We start from the raw sequence: 15590 nt of genomic DNA, 5'->3' as shown, positions 1-15590 counted from the left end.
AGTATTTATGCGAGATATTAAAGATCAACCAATATTATCAATGTTTAGTTTTAATTTTTATGTTTCACAAAATCCATTAATTAAATCATTTTATACAACAAATATTTAATGACGAAATTAATATTTACTAAATAATTATGCGTAAATTGAACGAATATATTTTTTGTATTAACGAAAATAGATATATCCCGTTAAGCGATGGAAAATCTGTTATTAATTAGGTATGGTTATGAATAAAAAGGGATGGGATGGATATAATATTTCCATTCCAAACTGCTCCGTTGCCATTCCTACTGGATTCTGAAGATCTCTCTCCTCTGCAAGTCTACAAGTAGCAAAGAGAAAGAAGAAGAGAGAGAGAAGGCGAGAAAGAAATGGAAGCAGAGCCATTGATTGTCGCCTCAAGAAAACGTATTCAATCGACCAACCACCTCCTCTCGCGCCGCAACCAGTCAACCTCGCTCTCCATGTCTGCCTCCACGTCTCTCTAATTTTGCAAAACCACTAAAATTAAAATTATATTAAAACCCGAATTTTCCCTAATTGATCCATTAATTGTGATCTCCCGCATTTTCTTGGTAATTGATGAGTTTGGTGAAGTTATTGAAACCGTCGATTTGCGGCCCCCCGCGGGACATTGAATCTGGACCGTTGGTGGCGGTGGCGCCGTCGTTGTCGGCGGCGAAGCTGGGGGTTTCGAAGGTGAAAAAGGCCGGCGCTGCGATTGGATCCAGGCTTTTGCGCCCCATTAAGGCAATGGAGGACCCGACAGTTTCTTTGAGGAATGATTACCCTGCCATTTCTGGTACTGCACTCGCTGCTCCCCTTTAATTTCAAGATTTCTCTGTTTGTTTTTAAATTTAATTTGATTTGATGCCATTGGAAATAAAGTTCTTTGCTTTCGTGAATTACAAATCAAAATTTAACATGTTTAGTATTTTGTTAACTCTTTTCAAATATAAGGTCTTTGGTAATATTGTGAGAATATATACGATTATCTATATATTTTTATGTTTGTATGTATACATCTTTGGGTGGAAATGGTAATGGAATGGGGGAGAAAAGTAAACTCTAAAGTTGGATTCCCATGTAATAAAAAATTGACATTTTAATTTTTTTGTTTCCCACAGAAAAAGAAAACTGGGTTTTGTAAGAGTTGGTTTGGTATTGCTGTTTTTTAAAAAAAAAATATTTTTGTTGTGCTGTGAGAATAAACTTATTTTTATTCCTTCACGTTTTCAGTTTTTTTCCATCTAAAACTGTGAAAATAAACTATTTTTAAAAGTTTTCCAAACACCTTTTTGAGCTTAATTTTTTTATAAAAACACTTTAATACCAAATCAGTACAAAATGATTGGTTCTGGAGTGGACTCATTCTTTTTACTCTCTTCTTTGCCACTTTGCTATGTGGTCAACCCCTCTCTGTATCTTTTTCTCCTGTACACAACATTCATGCTGTTAAACTCTCATCGGTGCTGCCAGCCGCCATTTTCGAGCTCAATTGAAGCATTTCAAGTGATTCCTAGGAGGTTGATGATTCAGTAACCATATGAACCTTGCTTCTTTGTTTGCCTGCTTATTTATTTTTCGGTCTAGACGTAATTCAGCCAGCTGATTGTGGAATTCTTGCAGTTTTATTTTTCAGTCGGCCTTGAATTGAACACGATACATTGAATTTTGTACTTGTTTTGAGCCTCAAAGGATGTTCATACCTGTTTGAGGTGTTTTTCTCTTTGTTCATTTTTTTCCCAGTTCTGTAAATGACACTTGGTAAGGATCCATGGTTTAGATTATGGAAGGCTGTTTGCAGAATTTAGTGATTTTATATATCGTTGAAACTTTAATGAAATTTATTGGCATTAAACTATTGTTCTAGAATGTTGTAAGATTACATACTGTTTTATATGGATGGATTTACGGTTCTAATTTAAACCAACCATCTAATTAGGTAGAAATTTGCACCAGATGTCAACCATGGATAACTCGGCAAACATTGTGTGGCATAAGTGCTCGGTGGAGAAACTTGATAGGCAACAATTGCTTAAGCAGAAAGGCTGTGTCATATGGATTACTGGTCTAAGTGGTTCAGGTTTGTTTCTATTCACTTTTGCTATACCAAATGCTAATTGGCGTCTCAGAAGCAATTTTTGTTATCTGCATATGCCCACAAAGTTTCAACTCTTTTCTTATGTAGTTATTCTTATAAAAAATTTATTATGTTATTTTCATAGTTCTGAAGTTTGTAAGATTTGGCGGTTTTCTGTTGTGCATATTATGGGAATCTGTGACTTGTAGTTAAACTTGCGTAGAAGTAATCATGCCGATATGGTATATAACCCTTCTGGCATTATGCATAATGATACCTACATGAAAGGTGGTGACATCATTTGACCTCAGCTTTCCCTTTCAAAGAAATATATCAAAAGAGGATAATGAAAAAGAAATTAACTAGTATGAGTGCATTATGTATCTCGCCCTCTCTCATACACAAACACACGCATGAATGCAAACACACAAACATGCGCAATGGAATGGAAAGAGATGACTTGTTAGCTAACAATCTCTTTCTGTGTGCTTTCCTTTAGTACCAATATGTGCTGGTTCTTAGTTGTAATATTGCTGATTATACCTTTACTTTTATTTTGATAATATGTAACACATTGGAGTACCCTGTAATTTTAGTTTTAGCTAATAGTTATTAGCCACACAGAACCGAGCGCAATGGTGTTTTAGGATTCATATAGCCGACCCCACTTAGTGGGAAAAAGCTTTGTTGTTGTTGTTGTAATAGTTATTAGCCATTTCGGAGTGTTTACTGCAGGGGCACAATATAAAGCAAGAACTATTAGAGAAGAAATTTAACACATTAACTTTCTCCACAATTGGAAGACTTGTATGATACATCTTTATTTACTGCGGTAATTCTTTCTGTTCAATTTGTCACTGCATAGTTTACGCAATCTCATAACCAACATTATCATATCTTGGTCTCTGTATTTAGGAAAAAGCACTGTGGCATGTGCTTTGAGTCAAGGCTTGCACATGAGAGGAAAGCTCACCTACATCCTTGATGGTGACAATGTTCGTCACGGTCTAAATCGTGATCTTAGTTTCAAAGCAGAAGATCGTGCAGAAAACATACGAAGAATTGGTGGGTATTTTTGTAGTTAAATTATTGGCTTTTCCCTTTGTTTTCTATTATCTTTTTACTGATTTAATTCTAAAATTAAAAAAGCCGAGGTAGCTAAGCTCTTTGCAGATGCTAGCATCATTTGTATTGCTAGCTTAATATCTCCCTACAGAAAGGACCGAGATGCCTGCCGTGCACTATTTCCCCAAGGAGATTTTATTGAGGTATGTGGTGTCTTTAACATGAGCAATGAATTCAATCCAAAAATTTGACTCATTCAATTTGGTTTTATTACCACCAAATGAAACAAAAGACAAGAGGCTCTATCTTGCCAGTGATGATTGATGAACTGATAAAACTCACAATTCTCAGGTGTACATGGACGTGCCGCTGCATGTGTGTGAGAATAGGGACCCAAAGGGACTGTACAAGCTTGCACGAGCTGGAAAAATTAAAAGTATTTTCTAGGAATTTGCATTTAAAGCCAATCCAGTACCAAATTATAATTTTGCATTATTTCTTTCCCCATCTTATGTCGAATCCTTGGGATGCGATCATACCAGCTCCCATGCACTGGATCCCATCCAAACTCCGAAGTTAAACGAGTTTGGGCGAGAGTAGTACTAGGGTAGGTGATCTCCTGGGAAGTCCTCGTGTTGCATCCCCCCACAACCAACCCCACCTAGTGGGAAAAGGCTTTGTTGTGTTGTTGTATTTCTTTCCCCACCCCTGCGAAATCAGTCTTACCAAATAATGAGCGGTGGATAATTTCTTTGGCATTCTGCAGGCTTTACAGGGGTTGATGATCCATATGAGCCACCATTAAAGTGCGAGGTACGTAAAATCATGCTTCTGTGTAGGGTAGCATTCGTTTTGCATTTTTCTGAATGAATTAATTACTCATCGGACAAAGAGAAGAATAAGAATGATTATGCTAGTGTGATTAGCTTTGGTGGTATAGATATATGCGTATGCAGTTCTAAAGATCTGCTTGCAGTCTGAAAGGAAATTATATCTACGTCCATCTTAGTAGTTGTAACATGTAAGGAATTTTATGTATTGAGCCATCCTGTGGAATCCCAATTTTCTGTGTAGATTCAGAATAGTTGAACGATCCAAATGAAAGTGCGCTGAGGTGTAAAAGTTTGGTCTTGACTGGCACCATTTCACTAGACACCACCTTGCTAAACTTCTATTAATACTGGACCAGGAAACAATGAAATCAACCTTGTAATTTTCCCTATGTCATTCATGTCGTGTATTTCCTTGTTTTCAGTTTACTGTTTTCTTAGTTTTTATCGGTCCAATGTTAATCTCTAAAACTGGAGTCCAACTTATTGATTTGCAGATGGTATTGCAGCAGAAGGGTGGGGATTGTGTCTCCCCAGGTGAGATGGCCGAAACCGTGATATCATATTTGGAGGAGAAAGGGTATCTGCAGGCATGATAGAAGAAAAGGGCTGTCGAATTCGTTGGTTGGTACCGCTGCTGCCTTTTCCTGCAACATAACATCCTGCAAAGAACGTTAGTTTTACCAATGAATAAGTAAAGTGAAGACAGAAGTTATTTTCTTGTTCCCTGCAGCTAGGAAACTGCTCGTTTCCTGCGTAATCAAGTTCCTTCCATCAAGTTAATTAATCAATCGATTAATTAACTTATTTGTTTGAAAGCTGCCTTGCGCAACGTGGCTTTCGATCATTCAACTAGTAATAAAGGAGTGGAAACAGGGAAGGAGTATCATCTTTTCATTGTGTCATCGTGTAATGAAATTGGACGTGTAGAATGGTTTTCGTGGATGCTTTTCGTATTTGGAAGAAAAGAAAAAAAAATTATGCTGAGGTGTATACCAGCTGAGATATAAACAGAATTATCTTTGCAGTTCAATTCGGCCTCTGAATCGCGTTGTATTTCTGTATTCCTTTAGATTACAAAGAACGGCAACAAATCTATACCAGAAAGAGTGGCAACATTGACAAATTGGATGACATTCTTGGCACGTTTGACAAATTTTCCGAACTTACACGTGTTTTATTTTGACAGAAATTTTCATTGAGTTGGCGTCAAAGATCAATACTTTCTTAATATTTGTGGGGGATTATGACTTCGTCTGGTTATGGCTGATTTCTACTTTTTTTACTTTTTTATCTTCTCAAGTTTTTTGGATGTTTGACGACTCTGACAAAAAAAATGTAAATTGCTAATGAAATGTAACAAAAATACTGAAATAAAAGTGCATACGTGTAACAGAAACCATCTGTCTAATTTAAGTGTCAAATTACAAAAAAATTCAACCAATGAATTACAAATAAAAGTATATAGTTACACTATTGTTTGAGTACTCTCGACGATTTCGGGCCCTGCAGCTCGACTGCTTCTAAACCTCGAAAGGAAAGAGCCTAGTTTTCGTAGCTCTAGGATTGCAGCGATGCATCCCAAAGTACCGATGATGGCAATGTAAGCAAATTTCCACTTGTTTGCCGGCTCCAATATGTCAAATCCTTTGAAAATATTGGTGATGCTTAGGACGATTGTTCCATACCCCACAACCCAATGAAACCAGTTCCAATATTTCCTATTCTCGTCTGTCTTCTTTGGCCTCAAACAAAGTGCTACCGCTACTTGAATCGTGGCAAGGACAAACAGAGTGATGCCGATGCATCTATGCCCTTTGTACTGAATCCCCGGAGATTTAGAGCCAAGAAAAATTCCAGTTCCCCACCCTGCAATCCCTCCAAGAAAAGCCAGCATTTGGCATCCTCTATGAGCATGAAACCATGCCGGATCGGCCCCTTCAACCGTCTTGAGATACCTTGCCACGATTATGCCGATGGGCATAAGTATGCCCCAGCTGATGGTATTGATAATACCATGCGCATATTTTAAGGGGCACGTTGAAGTACTTCCCTTGCTTGTTTCAGTTTTCCCGGAAAGAAAATCTAAGGTTCCAAAAGATTGCACATTGGGTCCGGAAAGCGAGTGCATTCCGGGGGTGTTCCCGAACATGGGTCCTTGCTGCCAGACGTGGTGCACAACGCTGACATTGTTCGGAAGCCCTATGGTCGCAAAGATGATGAATTCGTTGTTCTCATAAACCGCGGAGACGTCGTACAAAGGAAGCTTACATTCCCTTGTTCCAAATGAGTACCGTAACTTTTAATTGGTGAAGAATAAACCGTCATAGTTCCATCGGTTCTTTTGTAAGCGACAATGGCTTGTGAACCGACCATGCCAGTAGACGTAGGGTTTATGGCCCATGCAACCCATCTCGAGTCACTCACCACAGATTGTGTGAATGCAATGTCAACCGTGGCTGTCGACGGATAGTAATTCCAGTGGATCGTCGAGTTCAAAACGGGCAGAGTACTGCATGCGGCGAAGGTTTTCTTGTTGGAGAAGACATGGGTCGTGCATGGCGGTTGTGCGGCGGCTGAGGAGGAGACGGTAAACAGTAAGCAAATAACAAAGAGAGACTTGGAAAGTGCCATAATTGTTGTCTTTCGGGTTAGAATTTAGAAGAAAGCAATAGATGATCGTTTGTTGTGGTTCGTTGGCTTCTGCCTATGCCTATATATAAATTGCTAATGCAATGATTTCATAATCCTACACGGAGTAGAACTGCTGGTTGCTTGGGAGCCAAGCCTTTTCTATTTTCTAACTAGGAAAAGGAAACCCAATACCAGGTGGTTTCCTTCAAATTTTTAAATAATATTCATGTTACTTTTTTCCGCCGCGTGAAAAGATTAGCATAAAATTTAATTTTGTTTTGTATTAAAACAAATTAATTTTGTTTTGTACTTAGCATTAAGTAAATATAGTTTCAACTGTGGTTTTAACTTGTGTAATTATCAAAGTGCAGGTATTGTTGGTGAGAATGGGTTAAATGGGGGTAGAATGTGGCACACTGCCTCATGAGTTAAAAGGTGAATTTTTTGGCCGTCGCAAGCATTCCGAATCCCTGAAACTGAATATATGATTTATTTTAAGAATTGTTAGACAGCTATTTCCGTTGCGATCTTTCCACCACCAAAGGAAGAATGCTGATGGTACCCAAAGATGAAATGAGTTCGAACAAATTGAAGTCGAAGGATACTAATTATTATAGACTAAAAAGTTCTTCAGTCCTCGAACTAGTTGTCTACGATCCAATTTACGGGATTAACAACATCTATTTGGAGACAGAAAGTTCATCATTCTCAAACTCAATCGACAGACTGATCTGCCTGCTCAACTGCGTTGAGCTACTAACTTGATGCATGATCTCAGCTAGGTAGTTAAACGCAATTGAGATCATGCATCAATTAGTAGCTAAACAAATAAAGGGTCGGAAAGAGTGCTGCCAGCTCAAACTCGCCAAATCGATCTCATGAATTATCAGGTAACAAACCATCATGTCTAATTGCCTGCGAATATTTGTCTACATTTGTATGTCTAGGATTTCTAATATTCGGCAAGTGAAGGACGACAAATCAAAGTGCGTGAAGGCATTTCAACGATTCGATTTCAACTTCATTTCTTTGGCAAAAATTACGAAAGGGCATGCCGGAATTCACCAGTAACTGTGTTATACCACAAACCCAATTGCACTGAAGTCACATCCTACATGTGCCTAAACCCTATTGCCTCATTGGGTGTCTAGGATCGGCTTCGATAGGATAACTCAGTAGATTCAATAACTGTTGAATCAAAAAATGGATGCCCACTTGTTTATTTTGTCCAAGTGTCCAAGCGAAGGCAGAAGTTTGCGAGGGATAAATTTTTTTCGTGACTAATCCATCATTCTACCCTCAACTGGTAGTTTTATTCAACTCTTCATTCAATCTAATAAGTTATACAATTCAAACTATCCTAGACACGAAATGAAGCCTAAATTCAAACTTTACAAACAAAAAATTTGCTGGGAATTACTTACCTACATGATCAAACACAATCCCAGGGAGAGCATTTTTGAGAAATGTTATTTTCATAAAATTCACTATAAATGTTTGGGCCCAAAATGTTATTTTGGGCCAAACTTAGAGTCATTCTCGGACCAGTAGTATTTATCTAGAATCTTGTTATGGGCCGTCCAGTCAAGGTCAACCGAATCCTATTACGAAGAGGTTTGGTTTTGATAAGGGTGAGTTAGTTGAATTCCAATGCAATAAGGAGTCTTAAGGCTAAGGATGCTGAGAATTAGGGGATGAATATGGATTCTTAAAGAGCTTGGTTCAAAGTCCTATAGGAATTAGGATTGGCCGAGACTTGATCAAATTGGATTGAAGAGTTCTAATCCTAGTCCATTTCTAGCCTGGGCATGAGGGGATTTGCTGTTACAAATAGAGAAAGGAGTGCATCATTCAAGGCCTCTCCAATTCAACACACAAATTGCCTGCACAAAGCTTCTTAACAACCTTTGAGATTTTATCCTCTCCCCCTTTCTTCCCGCCAACATATCTTTAGTTTGGATAAATAGCACTGTGAAGGCAATCGGCGACATGTTCAGTTTGGATAAACAACACTAGAGCTGTAGAATTAGCCAATCAAGGAGCACCTTCAGTTTGGATAAACAGCACTGATTTGAGACCGACTAGTTATTTATCCAAGTCTCAATCGACAAGGATTTTCGAGTCCTTGTTGGTAGAGGTCGTCTCATCAGCCTTCTTGGCGAAGTGAGGTGTTACAAGTTACTAGGTTCGGCAAGTTGAACGTCGAGTTGTTTTATGATTAGATATTCACAAGTACACTTTAAAGTTCGGCATTCCGATGGCCGAACCACATTTACCATCAAGACATACATCTCTTTCGAGTATTTGTGTCCATATAGTCTGGTGCCAATTCGGCGTGCTTATACTCTCACGAATATAATCACTGTGACCGAACCTAGAGCCAACAATTTGTGAACTTCACAGATCTAGCAGCCTTGTCTTCAGGCTCTAGAGCCCAAAGGCCGAGACGTGTTCCTTTCTCGGTCGCAGTCGCAAGATCAAAAAGTCAACAGTGCGCTCCACGCAACATCAACATATTTACTCCCCGACCAAGCTTGGCCGTTGAGTTGGCACGCCTCGCACATAACCGAATGACGTAGTTAGCTCATTATTTACTCTGTATGCCCTCCATGTATGCTTGGTAGTTTTTAAGGTTAACATTTTGGCACTCGCGATGGGACCTAGTGCTAAAGCTACGAAGTTCGTGACCATTGAGACACGGTTAGTAAAAAAGAAAACAGTTATGGGAAAATCGAAAATTAATCCTCCAATCTAGAACCCAGGACAAGACGGCTTGTTATAGGCACATAATCCTTCTGCTGCTGTGACACTCGAAGCCACAAGTGTGACATGCCGAGAAAAGGAAATTAGTCTCGACGGTCAGCTCTGTGATGCATAAATCCCCACTAAAACAACAAAAAAACATTTTTGTTAAAGGATTAATGGAGGATTGTGACAAGGATAGGAGGCCTCTGACCCACCAACTAGGTCGTTTCTTTGACGATGACTTGAAAAGCAATCTTGGCAATTTGAGCAGATGTTCAGCCAAGAGGTGAAAAGCATACTTAAAGACATGCGAGATAATAACGCTATACACAACAAGTTGCTTGAAGTCCTGGTTAATAAAGCTCACGAAGATGGATCTGCTGATCGTTCCAAGCAGCTTCTTTTCAAGAATAACCCATTGCCAACGGTACAGGCTGATACATGATCTGCACGGCTCAAAATGATTGACTTAGAAAAAAGTGGCGGGCCAACCAGCAGATCAAACGGATTTGATCAAAGAGCAGAAACAACATCTGTTGATATGGTCAAAGTTCAAAGAATGATTGATTCGGCCTTGAAAAAGGGGTTGAAGTTTCCAAAATTCATTCACCCATATCTTGCCTTTGAGTACCCTAAGGGGTTCATGATCCCAGATTTCAGCATTTTCGCTAGAAAGTCGTCTCTGTCATTGTTAGAACACATGGCTCGATTCACTGCTCAATGTGGGGACGTTAACAGTGATTTCCATAACCTACGATTGTTCATTTTCTCATTAACCAGCTTAGCATTTGCCTGGTATATCAACCTCCCACCCAACTCCATCCAAAGTTGGGAATAACTATTTGAGAAATTTCATGACCAATTCTATCAACCAGGGATGGACGTGTCAATATAATCTTTGGCCTAGGATGCTTCAGCCTCTAACGAGTTGTCAACGAAATACCTTACGAGGTTTAAGTCGGCCAGAAACTGGTGCCGAGTACCTCTCCCTAAAGTCGAGTTCGTTAGGCTTGCCCTAAACGGCCTAGATGTGGAGTACAAAAAGAAATTCTTAGGGGAAAATTTTCGAGATATGTACAAACTGGCTCAACATGTCAAGCAATATGATTATTTGCTCCGAGAGGAGAAGATCTCGATATACCCATCCTGAGGAACAATCTATAAGAACTCTACGGTTAGTTATGCATCGGTCGATGGAGAAGAGTCCCAATATGCCAGTATAGATGCGGTCGAGATAGTAATAAAAAAACCATACATATGCAAACCATTGGCTCATGTTAACTCCAACGATGCCAAAACCTATTCGGCCTTTATGGAAGCTGCTGTCAAAAAGTCCAAAGTCTACATTTTTGACATCACCAAGGCCGACGCCATCTTCAACTAGCTATTACTTGTGAAAATTGTCAAACTTCGACCAAGGCATAATATTCCCAAGGCTGAAGATTTGAAAGGAAAAACGTATTGTAACCACCACAACTCGAACAAACATACGACAAACAATTGTGTCATATTTCGTGACGTCATCCAAAGCTGGATCGACAATGGTAAGCTTAAGTTCCCCGAGAAACATATGATCGTTCACGTCGATCCTTTTCCTTCGGCGACGGTAAGCATGGTAGATGCTTATCTACCAAAGAATAAAGGAAAAGGGAAGACCGAGTTCATTCCAATGTAATTCATCTCTAAGCAAAACTCTCGGCTGCGATTAAAGATTGATTTATTTTCAAATGAGCCACCTAAAGATTTTTTAAGACCAGCTATTGTCGAGTCAATGTCAGACTCTAGCATAGAGGAAACTGATAGGCCGATATTTTTATGTAGTCGGTGCAAAGCAAACGTCATCTTAGCTGAGCCGAAGGAAAAGCCACTTCAGGTTGAAATACCGCAATGGATGCCCACAGTTGCGGCAACATCCCAAAAGGTACTTGGTGCAAGCCAACGCTAGAAAGTTTTCGATAGGCTTGGCTTCCAGGTACAAGATAACAAGCCATCTTCGGCCAGATAATGTCTTGACTTTGACGCGCAGTTTTACAATGAGGAGTATTATGTGTGCAACTCTGGTAGCTCAAGTTCATTAGCCAACCAGCGCACCTTTAAACCATCTGAACCACATGACCAAAATTGGTATACCTACAACTCCCCTACCGATGTATATATCGCGTTGTCCAAATCACAAAAACGTCGGCGCTAAAGAATAGACTGTATGGCTCGCTGACGGGCAGCCCAAACTACCTTGACCACCAAATGGCAGCTGAAAGAAACGATGGATAACGAAGATGACCGACAACCTTTGGCCCTCATGGCCGAGTTGCTTCAAGGAAAGAAAGTGATCGATTATGACTTTGAAACCACGATTGAGGAATCCGAAAAGCAAATCAAACTACTTCTTTGGCCTGGGGAGATGAAAGCTGACCTCGAGCACTTCCAGAAGTAAATCGAAAGCAAACTTCCTCCACTACCCCCACAAAAGCCATTAATCAAAGTCCGACGGAATCTCCACCCACTGTTTCTCGGCGAAGCTTTAGAATACATGTGGGAATTCCACAAGAAGCATTCGGCTAACGACTTATACACTACTACAATACAGGCTATCCCCGGCAGAGCTAAAACTGACAAGAAATCCAATTTATGTTGGAAATTTGGCAAAAATCCAACATAAAACAATGTAATGTCGAATTGGAATAGGGACACTAATGCTAGCATCACGAAAGGGCTTCAATGTTGCTTTGTATGCTTAATCTGCCACTACTCAGCGTCAGTTAAAAGCGATACTCAAGCTGACGTCAGTTTAAAGTGTCGTATAATTCAACCTAGTGTCGGTTAAAAGCGACGTGAACTAATAAAATAAACTATATATATCCAACCTAGTGTCGGTTTTATCCGACATCATGATAAAATAAACTAATAAAATATCCTTTAACCGACGTCAGATAACAATTAAATAAATAAAATATTCAAACTAGTAACAGTCTTAACCGACACCACCTTTGTTAATAATAATAAAATTTTTTGAAAATCTGCACTCGTTTCCAATTAATTGTAACTAAAAAAAAAAAATATTTAACCAAAATAATAAATTTAAGTATAGGTCAAAACAAACATTAATAAAAATAATTAACAAGAAAAATAGTGCCAAAATATACAAATATTTTACATCTAACATTCCACATAATATACAAAAACTGGCTGTTGGGCTCTCAGTCTATTCAGCGGTTGCGGCTGAAATCTTTGAAGTAACATCGTAATCAACTGATTCTGCCGCTACTCTGATTGTTCCATCTTACCTCTAGATCCGCCATCCATTTATTAGTATTTTCTTCCCTCATCCTCAACTCATTATTTTGAGTCATCAGCACTGCCATTGAACTCTTAGATGACCTCTTAGAGGAATTTGATGTAGAAGATGAAGAAGATGCATAGGACACCATATCAGGAGTCACCCCATGACCATATCCTCTGACTTTATTATGAGTCTCAGGACCCATTGTATCAATATAAACTCGATTCCTAAGTTCTTCATTATCCTCTTGTCCCGACTCAATCAAAGTTTGTAGACTGCTCTCCATTGTTGCCTTGCATTACAATTTTTAAAAATAAAAATTCAAACAATCGTAAAACAGATAAATAAGCTATAGATAATAAAAATTAATAACAACAAAACACTAACACGAAAAAATCAATTACCTATACACTCCGAAGTTTCATCAATCTAACTTTTATCTTTTCGTGTATGACATTCATGAAAAAAGGTTATAGGATCTGCCTCTTTCCCATCCTTCTTCCGCTTTATCAAAAATAAAATTTCTAACAACTATAGATTATTTAAAACTAATAACATTTCTTCAAAATGTACAATCCATACAAATTCTTGCCGCACTCTTGCAAAAGATTTGGTTCCAGTAGTATGGTTCATTGTTTTTATTTGTCTATTAATCTTATTTTTTTCAGCAACCTGAAAAAAAAAAACAGAAATTTTTTAGACAAATTTAAAGTGATAACGAAATAAATCATAACGATTACCCCTTTTTTTTTCTCTATTCCAGTAAGCTACCAATGCAACCCACTGTGCAGGATTCACTTCGCGAAGAAGGTGACTGCGCACCTCCGCTGCTTTATTAGTATAAAACTTTTTTTTAAACTTATTTCTAAACTCTTTGTGCGCATGCTCCGCAACCTTAAGTGTCATATGGCGGATCATAGGCATTTTTACTATTTCTGCATCTTCAAAAAAAAAACATTTCCCTGCATCCATAAAAAATAAATAAATAAACAAATAAATAAATAAAAACCAAGCTAATCAATTATTATTACTATCATTGACTTGTTCTTCTATTTTCAAGTAAAAATAAAAATATCTATACCTTTATTCTCTTCCAGAAAACTTCCTTATCTTCTTCCTTAATCTTACGCCAATCACTCACCAACGGGAGATTTCTGTGGTCTCTAACCTCCCCTGCTATATATTTTGCAAAAGCACTAGAATTATCACTAATGCATTTTCCGGAAGAATCAAATGAACAAAGCTATTTCGTCCATTTGGGAATTGAGGATCCACGCCTCCATTGAGATGTTCCTTATTAATACAAAAAATAAATAAATAAAATAAATAAAAACCAGGAAAGCAATGTAAATTTTCAATTTAAGCATAATATAAGTTTAAACACAAAACAAAAATTGAATTTAATAATAATTCAGAAAAGAACCGACTTCGAACTCCTCCTCTTCCAAATGAAGTTCGTCAGAACGTTGATCTTCACTAGAATTATTCATAGCACAAGTTAGTGGAAGGAGCAGGAGTATGGCAGAAATAGGGAAAGAGTAAGGCTGAAATGGGAGAAGGAGAGGGAGTAAACGAGACAGAAATGGAAGCACGGAAGTAATGGGAAAGAAGGGGGTTTGAATATGGATTAAAACTTAGCGTCGAAATATGAACACGTTACGTCGGTCAAAACCGACACTATATCTGAATAATTGAACTTTGTGTTGGAATAATTGGCAGTAGTGTCGGAACAATTGAACTTTGCATCGGAATAATTGAACTTTGCGTCGGTTCAAACCGACACTATCTCTGACATGACCTAGATACACGCAACTTGACACACTTTTGACTGAAAAGTCGTGGCGTCGAAATAGGGACAGCTTTACATCGGTTTAAACAGATGTGACCCTGACAGAGTAGCAGGCGCCTCGAAATTAGGCAGGTTTGCATCGGTAAAAATTGACGTGAGGCTGACATGTCAGATGTGGCATTGAAATAATCAGAGGTTGCATCGGTTAAAACCGACACCAACTCTGACACGTACTAAAAAAGCTCTTCCAAACCATTTGCTCGTGCTAAAAAAAGGGAAATTCCCGCCCAAAATATTTCAATTAAACCGATGCAGATGACGTATGCCGTCAGCTAAAAGCAACAGGAAACAAGCCAATAAAAAAAAAAAGATTTAACCCAAAGTTAAAAAATAAGCAGTTATGTTATCTCATATAATATTTTAATAAATAAAATTTAACTTATATATAATACTTAATAAAAAACAGAAATATAATTTTATGATAAGATATCATCACACACAAATTGAAACATGGTCTAATTAATACATAAAATAATTAATATATTTATTCCCTGTCATCATCTATTAGCTCGTCGTCGGCATTGGCATGATTAACGAACTTGGTAGGCAACGGTAATGATTCAAGAAAATGAGTCTTTTCCACACCAACCCTTGTATGGAAATTTTCATTATCAAGAATTCGATCATCCAAGTTAGGTATGGCATAATCATTAATTGCACCACTATCCTTTAATACGTCAAACAAATCTCTCGGCTGGGTTCGAACAACTACGTGCCAATCTTTTTCAATTGTGTCCTCCACGTAAAATGTTTGTAATGCTTGTGATGCTAATATGAAAGGATCCTCTTTAAATCCCAATTGATTGAAATTCACCATAATAAATCCATATTGATCGGGTCTTCATTCTTCGTGGACTTTCACTATTAACCAATTCGCACTTAAATAACATCACAGCTCGATCCCAAACTAATTTAAATCTACTTAAATAAATTTAAATCTACTTATTAAATATATATTTACATATATATATATATATATATATTTAAATCTACTTAATAAATATATATATATACACACACACACCATTGAACTTGATGGGATACGAATTCTACGAAACTAATTTCAATGGTCCAACCGTCAAACTTGTTTGTATATGCTTC

The 15590-nt window shown here is 38.0% G+C and overlaps 2 protein-coding genes and 1 non-coding gene across 11 annotated transcripts; 2 read left to right on the top strand and 1 right to left on the bottom strand.

Annotated features, from left to right (window-relative positions):
• The first annotated feature begins 286 nt into the window (after nt 1-286).
• LOC103952645 (adenylyl-sulfate kinase 1, chloroplastic) lies at nt 287-5014 on the top strand. Of its 9 annotated transcripts, XM_048575735.1 has the most exons (8): nt 287-805; nt 1949-2089; nt 3002-3151; nt 3236-3354; nt 3503-3587; nt 3918-3964; nt 4479-4605; nt 4715-5014. In XM_048575735.1, the coding sequence occupies exons 1-7, from the start codon at nt 586-588 to the stop codon at nt 4575-4577; spliced, it is 861 nt and encodes a 286-aa protein (XP_048431692.1). In that variant the 5' UTR covers nt 287-585; the 3' UTR covers nt 4578-4605; nt 4715-5014. The 9 variants fall into 9 exon arrangements, with proteins under 9 accessions (XP_048431692.1, XP_009362561.2, XP_009362568.2 ...); XM_009364286.3 differs by having other exon boundaries at nt 288-805; nt 4479-5014; XM_009364293.2 differs by having other exon boundaries at nt 667-805; nt 1953-2089; nt 4479-5014.
• LOC125473244 lies at nt 3677-3795 on the top strand. Its single transcript, XR_007255123.1, has one exon. It is a non-coding gene; the product is annotated as a 5S ribosomal RNA (ribosomal RNA).
• Nucleotides 5015-5449: 435 nt separating the features above from the next.
• LOC103952694 (cytochrome b561 and DOMON domain-containing protein At5g47530-like) lies at nt 5450-12926 on the bottom strand. The gene is made up of 2 exons (XM_009364350.2): nt 12645-12926; nt 5450-6280 (listed from the first exon to the last, which is right to left on the bottom strand). Exons 1-2 carry the CDS (start codon nt 12924-12926, stop codon nt 5450-5452), a joined length of 1113 nt encoding a protein of 370 aa, XP_009362625.2.
• Between the last annotated feature and the right edge of the window lie 2664 nt (nt 12927-15590).

Source organism: the organism of the source record quoted next, unplaced genomic scaffold, assembly GCF_019419815.1.
Source record: "Pyrus x bretschneideri cultivar Hongxiangsu unplaced genomic scaffold, Pyrus_bretschneideri_v1 Contig8, whole genome shotgun sequence".
Classification (NCBI taxonomy): domain Eukaryota; kingdom Viridiplantae; phylum Streptophyta; class Magnoliopsida; order Rosales; family Rosaceae; genus Pyrus; species Pyrus x bretschneideri.
The sequence above is the reverse complement of the archived record's forward strand: the minus strand, read 5'-3'. Positions and strand labels throughout refer to the sequence as shown.

What these genes read in the sequence shown, in the direction of transcription:
- LOC103952645 (XM_048575735.1), top strand. Translation starts at nt 586, where the DNA reads ATGAGTTTGGTGAAGTTATTGAAACCGTCGATTTGCGGCCCCCCGCGG. An exon ending in AGAAAACATACGAAGAATTG is followed by an intron (nt 3,152 to 3,235) that starts GTGGGTATTTTT and finishes AAATTAAAAAAG; the next exon opens with CCGAGGTAGCTAAGCTCTTT. An exon ending in ACGAGCTGGAAAAATTAAAA is followed by an intron (nt 3,588 to 3,917) that starts GTATTTTCTAGG and finishes GGCATTCTGCAG; the next exon opens with GCTTTACAGGGGTTGATGAT.
- LOC103952694 (XM_009364350.2), bottom strand. Translation starts at nt 12,926, where the DNA reads ATGGAGAGCAGTCTACAAACTTTGATTGAGTCGGGACAAGAGGATAAT. An exon ending in AATGGATGGCGGATCTAGAG is followed by an intron (nt 6,281 to 12,644) that starts GTAAGATGGAAC and finishes ACCAATTAAAAG; the next exon opens with TTACGGTACTCATTTGGAAC.